Here is a 9,551-nt window from a genome sequence, read left to right as displayed (position 1 = left end):
GTGGAGGTGGTGATGGTGAAGGTGATGATGTTGATGGAGATGATGATAGTGGTGGTGGTGACGGTGACGATGGTGGTGTGGTTGTGACACGATGGTGACGGTGAAAGAGATGATGGTAGTGGTGGTGATTGTGGGGTGCTAATCGTGTTGTTGAGGAAGAGGAGGAGAAGGAGGAGGCGGAGGAGGAGGAGGAGGAAGGGAGGGAGGTGGTGACTGAGCCATGAGGTAATGAGATAGAGGAATGGGCAGCTTCTAAGAAGTACAGAGCCAGCTGGCAAGTGCAGGGCATCCTTGGTAGGTGTGGAAGATACCAAGACCCTTGCCTTATTTCTAGACATTTGGGGGGAAGCTTACCACTCATAGGAGTTCTAAGAACCCCTCTACCCATCATCCCCTGCTCCCCAGCAGGAGGGAGCTTTTGCGGTGCAAACAAGTGTCTTTTACTCATCGCGCTCTGTAGGAAGAGAGAGACTATTCATGACTCTCGTATATTACAGTGGGGTCTCATCACATATTTGTTGAACGGATTTTCAGTTGAGGACAGCAGACTCAGAGAGGCCAGACAGCTTCATCCCCTGTAGCATCAAACTATGGTTTACTGAGCGGCCCCTATGTGCCCAGCATTGTTCTGGGGAATTCCTCATACGTTATCTCATGGAATCCGCACAGCAACCCCAGGAGACGGGTCTCGCTAGCCCCATTTAACAAACATGGTGGTAAGGTACACATCGCATGAAGTTTGCTGTCTTAACCATTTTGAAGTAGTGTTAATTAAATTCACATTGTTGTGCAACCAATCTCCACAGCCCTTTTCATCTTGCAAAACTGAAACTCTATTACGCCCATTAAACAATAACTCCCCACCCCCCTCCCTCCAGTCTGTGGCAACTGCCATTCTATTCTCTGTCTCTATGACTTTGACTATTGAAGGCACCTCATACAAGTGGACTGGTACAGAATTTGTCTTTTTGTTACTGGCTTATTTTTTTTTAATGTGTATTTTTGAGACAGCACAAGCAGGGGAGGGGCAGGGAGAGGGGGATAGAGGATCCGAAGTGGGCTCCGTGCTGACAGGCTGACATCAGTGAGCCCGATGTGGGGCTTGGACTCACAAACCGTGAGATCGTGACCTGTGCTGAAGTCGGACGCTCAACCTATGGAGCCACCCATGGCGCCCCTGTTACTGGTTTATTTCTTCAAGGTCCATCCATGTCGTAGCCTGTGTTAGACCATCCCTCCTTTTTAAGGCCGAAGGACGTTCCACTGCATGTATGTACCACATTTTATCTATTCATCTGTTGTTGGACACTCGAGTTGCTTCCACCTTTCGGCTGTTGTGAACAACGCTGCAAATATCTCTTCGAGGCTAGCCCATTTTACAGAGGAGCACGTAGAGGCTCTGAGAGGAGGGATGAGCTGCCCAAGGGAAGAATCTCCCCGATCTCCTGGATCCCCCAAAGCAGGGCTCCTTCTGTCTCATCCCACTGCCTCCTTTATGACCTGCCTCCCCTCTGCCACCAGGCGCCCACCCCATGTGCTACACCTGCAGAGACCTCTTGATCCCTGAAAGTTCAAGGACAGGGACTAGCAGGTGCAACGTCAGCCATTCCCTTCCCTTCCCCCGCCGCAGCCTCTGTGCCCAGAAATCAATGACAATGATCTGCTTTCCACTCACGGGCCAGATATGGATGAAGCACTCACTGTGTGCCAGGCACATTCTGGGCACTGGACGAGGACCCCGGGAAACGAGAAGACACCACCTCCTCCAGCGCAGGGATGTTTGTCTCATTTGCTCACTGCTGCCCCCTAGGCCCAAGGAGCATGCTTGACACACAGCTGGTGCTCAATAAATGTCTTTTGGGTGAAATGAAGATCCTGGTGGGAGTAGAAGCCTAGAGATCCAAACACCCTCCCCCTCTTCTCCCGCCGCCCCTGCCGCTGCTGGGTCCTGAGCCGGCCCCTCTCCTGTCACACGGCGGGGCGAGGGCCCCCCTGGTCAGGATGGGCGGGGGAGTTGCAGAGAAGCCTTTTCTCCTTTGCCTCGCAGATCACCTTCATACCCGCTGACTCTGACTTCCAAGGCAACCTGTCCCCAAAGGCACTGGGCCTGCTGGAGAATGGGCTCGCCTCCGAGATGAAGAGGTAGGTGCCAGGGCCTCGGGGGTGGGGGTGGGGGGCAGCGGCAGCCCCTCAGGCCAGGCCAGCCTCCTCTTACAGAGGAGAGTGATGGAGTCCGGGTGGGAGGGGCGGGCGGTGTCTCCTCTGCTTTGCCGCAGGTTCCCGCTTTGCCTCCCCACGCACTGGGAGCATGCTATTAATAATCAGGGATTGTTCTGAACTCTCAATTCTACGACGTAGGCATTATTATTCCCACTTTACAGATGAGGAAACTGAGGCTCAGGGACTTTGCCCTGTCTTGGAGTGACGTAGTGGTGGGGCCAGAAATCAAGAACAGGTGTGGCCCCAAATCCCAAATAGCTGTGACGGCTACTATGCCTTGTGACGGCAAACAAGGGGCATGTCGATGGCCAAGCACAGCCGTGTGGGATTTGGGGAAAGCGACTTACCTCTCTTTGCCCCGCCTGCAAAATAGGGGTACTGATAGCACCTTTCTCCTAGGGCTTCGGGGAGAGATAGGTGAGATAATATAAGCAAAGTGCTGAGAACAGAACCTGGTACATGGTAGGCCCTCTCCCTAAGCGTGTCACCATTCGTAGGAACCGCTTCCTTTGCACCAGAGGCTAAACCGGTAATGCATTCGTGACTTCCTTCAGTCCTCATAGAGACCCTGTGAAGTGGGGGGGATCGGGGGGTCAGGCCCTTTATACAGATGTGGAAACTGAGGCTCAGAAAGGACAACCACAGGCCTTAAACCTCGTAGGGAGTCAGTGATGGGCCAGACCCTGGAGAGGGAGTGGGACCGGCCACCCTCCCCAGCCCTGGAAGCTGTGGCTCTGTGCTCAGAGCGCTAAGCTGCACGTCCGGGGTCTGTGACCAGGGCCCTGGAACTGTCTGCGTTGCCTAGGGAAGGAGGCAGGGATGGTGTTTTCTGTTCCTGGCGCACAGAGTGACCGAATGTCCCCAGGGGAGTGAGGTGGCTAGACCCTGGGTGGGCACAGGGGTCAGCCTCGGGATCAGTCCCACAGGAAGGGCCACTGCACAGAGCTGCTGCTCGGGCTGCTCTGGGTTCTGGGCTCACCTGTGTGATCCTGGGTGAGGGAGCTAGGCTCCGAACCTCACTTTCCGGAGGGGCTGCAGACAGCATAGAGAACGTGATGGCTGGAGCCCTAGCTCTGCCACCTGCTGTCCGAGGCACGTCTTCTTGAGCCTCAGTGTTCTTATCCACGAACTGGGTACAGTTACATCCCCCCAAAGGCTTCTTGGAGACCCGGGGAGACCGGATGTCCAGAATAGGGGGGCTGGGGGAAGAGGGGGGAACGCCGATGTCTCCTCCTGTGTGGACCTTTGCCCACATACCTGTCTGTCCTGTCTCCGCTGTCTGCTGTGCGCCACCCAGCTCCCAGCCCCCATACGTCAGGCTGTGGGAGGAAGCCGCCTATGACCAGAGCCTGCCTGACTTCAGCCACATCCAGATGAAGGTCATGGGCTACCATGAGGACCCCCGTCCCCTGCTGGCCCCTGAGCCGGGACAGCCGCAGCTGGGAGCCAGTGGTGGAGGAGAAGGTGGCCCTTGTGAGGCTCAGGCCTGGATAGAGGCTGCGGTGGTCATCCACAGGGGCTCAGATGAGGACGGGGAAGAGAGAAGCCCGACTGAGAGCAGGCTTGGGTGAGTGCACGGAGTGCAGGAATGGGGATGCTGCCCAGTTCTGGGGTGAAGGAGGAGGGGCTGTGGGCCACTGATGGCTGGTGGGGGAACATCTGGGACCAGAGAGGGCATGGGGGTGGGGACACCCTGAGAGGCAGCAGATGTAGCAGACGCATGAGTCTGAGCTTGGTCAGCCGGGCCCGGGTTCGAATCCCAGCTCCTCTCCTGCGTAGCCTTGGTGAGCTTCTTATCCCCCTGGGCCTCAGTTCCCCCATGTGGGAATCATCACTCCTACCTCAGAGGGTTGTTGTGAGAACTGGGACAGTGCTTTCAAGTGCCAGGCCCACCACCGCCCCCTGCACTCTCTGAATGCTCATTGTGAGTTCCCCTGGGGGCAGGGAGCCTGACGACCTGAGTTCAAATGCGGGCTCTGTTGCTGAGGTGCTCTGGGACCTCCGGCAGGGTGCTCCCCACCCAGCCCTTCCCTGGCTGTTTATGAACTGGGCTTCTCCTGCGTCCATTTATTCATTAATCCTACTGCCATTGCTGGAACCTACTGCCTGCCCCCACCCCGAAGGCCCCCCACCCCTCAGGAGCTCCGTGTCTGATGTGGGAGGCAGACGAGGGAACAGAAGGTGACCCCTGAGTGGCTGGAGAGGCAGAGGAAGGACCCGGTGTGGATAATAACATAATAATGCCCATTTCTTGAGCACCTACTATGTGCCAGGCATTGTGCAAAGTGCTTTGCACCCACTATGCGCTGTAATCCTCTGAGACAACCCTAGGAGTGAGTACGATTACTTCTCCCACTTTACAGGGGACGAAACTGAGGCCCAGACAGGTGAACTCACCTGCCCCGGGCCTTGCAGCCAGTGGCTGGAATTTGGACCCAGGCACTCTGACTCAGGGTTACCCTCACCCTCTCGGCCTTTGCTCCTGCAGCCTCCGGGCCTGTCCCCAGGGCCCTGCACCCCTGGCTTCCTTCCAAGATGACCTGGATGTGGGCTCCAATGAGGAAGGCAGCCTCAACCCATCTCCGCCTGAGGAGGACGAGCCTCACCCCCCACCCGGGGAGCCCTGGGCCTGCAAGTGCCCGCTGGACCGCTTCCATGACTTTGCCCTGATCGACGCCCCCACGTCAGAGGACGCACCTCCAGAGCGGCAATGGTGGGATACCGCCCTGTCCAGCTATGGGCAGCAGTCCCAAAGGACAAAGGAGGAAGAGGAGCCTTCAGACATAGGCACAGAGGAGCCAGAGCAGGAAGGGGAAGACTTGTACTATGGGCTGCCGGACAGCCCTGGGGACCCCCTTCCGGACAAGGAGCTGGGCTTTGAGCCCGACGCCCAGGGCTGAGATGGGACCACTCCCCGGGTTCTAGCCCTGCACCACCGCTAACCCTCATGCCACCTCACAGGGCCTCGATGCCCCTGTCTGCCAAATGGGGCTGTGTGGAGGTTTGCACAAGACAGTGGACCCGAGAGCACTCTGGGGGCTCCAAGAAGTGCATGGGGAGGGGATGTTTACTGTCAGTGGACCGTTGCTCTCCAGCTGTTAGTTTCCTGTGGTGAAACTTTGAAGGTACGCTGTGATTCACTGAGAAGATTCGCTGCCGCGGGGGCCCTCAAGAGCCTTTTCTGCCTCCCCTCAAAGCTGGCCTCTGAGCAGGACCCAACTTGGTGCTACCCTGATCCTCTGAAGGCCTCTCAGGGTTCCCGATCCCGCTCCCCGCCCCCCACCCCCCCATCCTGCCCCACCCCCCATTCGGAGCAAACCACGCCATCTGCCCACGTCCCTCCTGTGGCCCCCTCGGCCCCAGATCCAAAACCTTCCATGAGTCACCTCTGCTGACCTCCGACTGTCCCCCTGGCCGGCCCCACGCCACAACCTCCTCTCTCTAATTCCACGTCCCCCTCCCACTACCGCGTCCCAAGCTGTCCCCTCCACCAGCGTGCCCTTTGCTTCCTTGCATGTCTTGGCAACTTCATGCTCAGCCTTCAGACCCTGGCACAGATGTCCCTCCTCTGAAAGCTTCGCCTGGTGTTACCGCCTCCCGGAATGAGTTACTTCCGGCTCCTCTGTGCCACCCTCGGGCCTCGAACACTTACTGCCGGAGCAGGGCTGGCTGCTCGAGGCTAGCACGTTAACTCTCCTCACCTCAGTATCTCCTGCGCTCCGGCCAGTGGTCACTGAAGGCTTACAAGCCTGAGCAGAGCCTTTTGCAGGTGGTTGCCCCCATCGCCATCCCCGAACTCTCAGCCCCCCACCCCTTCATTCTCTGGCATTCAGACCTCCAAATGGCATGCACAGGAGTCACAAAGGTGGGCAGAAAAGCCCCCACAGAAACCCCCTTCCCTGCAGAGTACATCTGCGTTGGCTTGGGACTGTGGGTGAAACGAAGCCTCCTGGCTCGATTCAGCTTGATTCCGGTGGTGTTTACGGAGCACCTACGGTGTCCCAGACACTACGCCGGACTCTTTAGGGGGAGAGAGACACGAACCTAGAAGGTTCTTGCCCGCCAAGAGCTTACGATCTACTGAGCTTGGCATCTTGTAAGTTAGGAACAGAGTGCAGAGTGCAAGCCAAGGCGGGAGCCGAGGGGTTGACAGTGGACACACCGGGGGCAGTAGAGTGACAGCTGCACAACCGTCTGGGGCCATCGAATGCAGCGACGACTAGCTCAGGCTACCTGAGCAACCCCCGAAGGTATCACTGTCCCGCAGCCTCCCGGTGTAATGCTTGTATGAGTCTGATCTCTGCCAACGCCTGTGTGCCCCAGCATGGACAGTGGCAGCGTCTGAGAGAAGGCCAGTGACAATGCTTCCCACTCAGAACTTGCACCCGGGGCCTCTGGGTTAGAGTTGGGGGTCTCGGCTGAGGGAGGGGGATGCGCCCTGTGCTGAATCAGAAGTACACGCCCCTGGAGACGCACTCCCCCTTCATTCTGGGTCATTACCACCCCCACCCAGTAGGAAAGCCTCTATGGTGAAGGGCGCCGCGGGGCACCTCCCCTCTGCCATCGCATGCTCCCGCCAGTGGCCCTGAGACAGTGGACAGTAAGGTGCAGCGTCAGGGGAGCAGGTGACCTGCATCAGAAGGGGCGTCTGGGCAAACAGCTAAAATAAAGTGTTTGATGTTTAAAGGGGTCACCTTCACCTGCAAATTCTTTTATGTGAAACTACCACCCATCCCCTCTCTGGGCGGGATGAATAAGGCATCGTGCCCGGCGGGCACCATGGGCACTCTCTGGAAAGTGAACACCACCCGCGGTGCGGTGACCATGCGGGACAGCTGTGTGGCCCAGAATCTCAGGAGCCGCCCGTGCCCCTGAATCACAACTGTGGGGCGTTCCCCAGAGAACCCAGAGCCTCTGGCTGCCAGGCCCGCCAGCAGAGAGCCTAACCCTGTCCCGGGGAGTGGCACGTGGGGCGGGGGGGGGGGGGTTGGGGCAGCAGAGAGAGATGGCGAGGCTCAGGCTTTGCCAGTCCTGGGTCCCCCCCCCCCATGTCTTGCAGCATGATGGGGATCCCGTATGCATAGCCTGCGCTGGGCAGTCCTGGTCTATGCCCACTGTCCCCACTTATTATTCGTGGACCCTTTCACTATCAAAATTGTCCCAGCTGAAGGATAAATTATGTATTCACCTCGCTCTGCAAACTGGGGCAAGTCTGGTCGCCTCTGGGGCCCTCACGTTCCTCGTGTGCAAAAGGGAGGTGAGATGGCCCCCTGCCTTTGACTTTTGCAGAGTTAGATGTTTGATAGAATCCATCTGCCAGTGCCCTGCAGGAGAAGCCCACCCAGAGCTCACGCATAGTTAATAGTTGGGTTCACTATGGCCGTGAGGGCGACAGACCCCAAGGCAGCCATGTCCCAGAGGGGGTGAGAAAGAGCTTATTGAGGAGTTAGGGGTTTTGAGGGAGGGTCTGGGGAAGTGGGGCTCTGCCCCACACCGGGTACTGGCGGGAAGCAGGACTAACCCTCTGATTAATCCGTCCGATCTAGAAGGAGGGAAGGCTAGGCCCAAGCTAATGCTGTCGTTGGGTCGTTGGCAGACGGGCAGAGCTCACGGACCAGCCATGAGAGGCGGGTGTGTGCTCACTGTTGTGTGTTGTGTGTTGTGTGTTGTGTGTTGTGTGTTGTGTGTTCCTGCTTGCCTGGGCTCAGCCACAGTTACGCGGTGGCCTTGATTTGCCTTGACCGTCATGGGCACAGAGCGGCCTTCGCCTGATGCCGATGTTCCGTGAAATTGTTCATGTTCAACAGGACTTGGAGGCCTAGCTGTGAGGGCCAGGCTGGCTCCTGGCTGCCAGGCTCTTCTTCCTCAGGGCTCACTGCCTGGGGGTCCTCTGTGGGGGGCTTACCAATGACTATGGGGACGTGGGGGTGCCGAGGAGAACATGGTGTGGATTCCGTTTGAAAGGAAGGGTCTGCAGCTTTTTAAAAGTTTGACGAGCAAGGGGGCAGCGGGGCTCTCGTTCCATTTGGCTCTGACCTTCCCAAAGTCCATGATTTGCCTCGCTGGCTTGTTACACCTGAAATCCCATTGCTGCGCTCTGTTCCCTTGGCCTTGACGACTTTCAGTCTCCTCTAAGAACATGGGCCTCTGGGACGGCCCCTCTCACTGGTTGATGAACTGGGAGGAGGGCGGGTGAGGTCTTCATGATGGTCCAGGGGTGGGTGGGGTGCCCTTCAGGTCTGGAGGCCTCGCTGAGCCCGGCGATGTCAGCCCTCAGCCCCAGGCTCCAGATCCATGTACCGTGGCAGAAATTCCGGCTCTTTTCACCCTCCAGTTGGGTCAGAGGGACTTGGGAAGTTTCCACTCTCTGGGGAAGAAAAGGCCCTGGAGGGATAGTCCCTGCCCTTAACTGGACAAAAAAGTGGTCCCGGGGGCAGTGAGCTTGGGCTTGCCCTGACCTTGGGCAGGTTGCAGCCTCCCCTGGGCTTCTGTCCCTGTTCGCCATGTGACTAGGTGGACACAGACAAGATTTCACTTTTATTAACACTGTGCCTTTTATCCCAACTGGTCCTCACAACTGCCCTGGGGACAGATCCATCAGCCCCACCTACGACATGTTTGTTCTTAATCCCACACCCTGGGGGCGCCTGGGTGGCTCAGTCGGTTGGGCATCTGACTTCGGCTCAGGTCACGATCTCGCGGTCCGTGGGTTCGAGCCCCACGTCGGGCTCTGTGCTGACCGCTCGGAGCCTGGAGCCTGCTTCCGATTCTGTGTCTCCCTCTCTCTCTGACCCTCCCCCGTCCATGCTCTCTCTCTCTCTGTCTCAAAAATAAATAAACGTTAAAAAAAAATTAAAAAAAATAAATCCCACACCCTGGACTTGCACTCAGCCTCTGCCAGTTCCTTGCTGTGTGACTTTGGACAAGTCGCCATCCCTCTCTGAGCCTCAGTGTCCACATTTACGCAATGGGGAGGACGTCATGGAGAATTAAGGGATATCACGTGTCTGGCACACAGCAGGTGCTTGAACAACGTCAGCAAGTCCTTCCTTCCCACTCTGGGCCTCCGTGTCCTCGTCTGCACAGTGTGGATCCGCTCTGTCCTGCTTACAAATTGGCAGTCGGAGAGTGATGGCAATCCTGGGTGGATGTCAGGTCAGGACTGAAGCTTGGTGGATCCAGTCTCCTAGATTCCCCAAGGCGGACCACAAGCCCCGCCGTGCAGAACGGGGAACCCTCGGTTAGAGGCGGGATCTTCTGTGGGAGACACCAGAGTCCTGGCCAAGGCAGCCTAGTTCAGAGACTGCTTGCGGGGGGGGGGGGGGGGGGGG

At 57.7% G+C, this 9,551-nt stretch overlaps 1 protein-coding gene across 1 annotated transcript in view; it reads left to right on the top strand.

Annotated features, from left to right (window-relative positions):
* BSND (barttin CLCNK type accessory subunit beta) overlaps nucleotides 1-5,510 on the top strand; it is a 9,584-nt gene extending 4,074 nt beyond the window's left edge. The window contains exons 2-5 of the mRNA XM_049617097.1: nucleotides 2,048-2,142; nucleotides 2,187-2,199; nucleotides 3,525-3,787; nucleotides 4,709-5,510. Of these exons, the coding sequence (XP_049473054.1) occupies nucleotides 2,048-2,142; nucleotides 2,187-2,199; nucleotides 3,525-3,787; nucleotides 4,709-5,120 (783 nt within the window). The 3' untranslated portion in view covers nucleotides 5,121-5,510. The remainder of the gene's footprint in view (nucleotides 1-2,047; nucleotides 2,143-2,186; nucleotides 2,200-3,524; nucleotides 3,788-4,708) is intronic.
* The last annotated feature ends 4,041 nt before the right edge of the window (nucleotides 5,511-9,551 follow it).

The sequence above is a fragment of the Panthera uncia genome (assembly GCF_023721935.1).
Source record: "Panthera uncia isolate 11264 chromosome C1 unlocalized genomic scaffold, Puncia_PCG_1.0 HiC_scaffold_4, whole genome shotgun sequence".
NCBI classification, from domain to species: Eukaryota; Metazoa; Chordata; class Mammalia; order Carnivora; family Felidae; genus Panthera; species Panthera uncia.
Note: the sequence above shows the minus strand (reverse complement) of the source record. Positions and strands in the feature narration are given on the sequence as shown.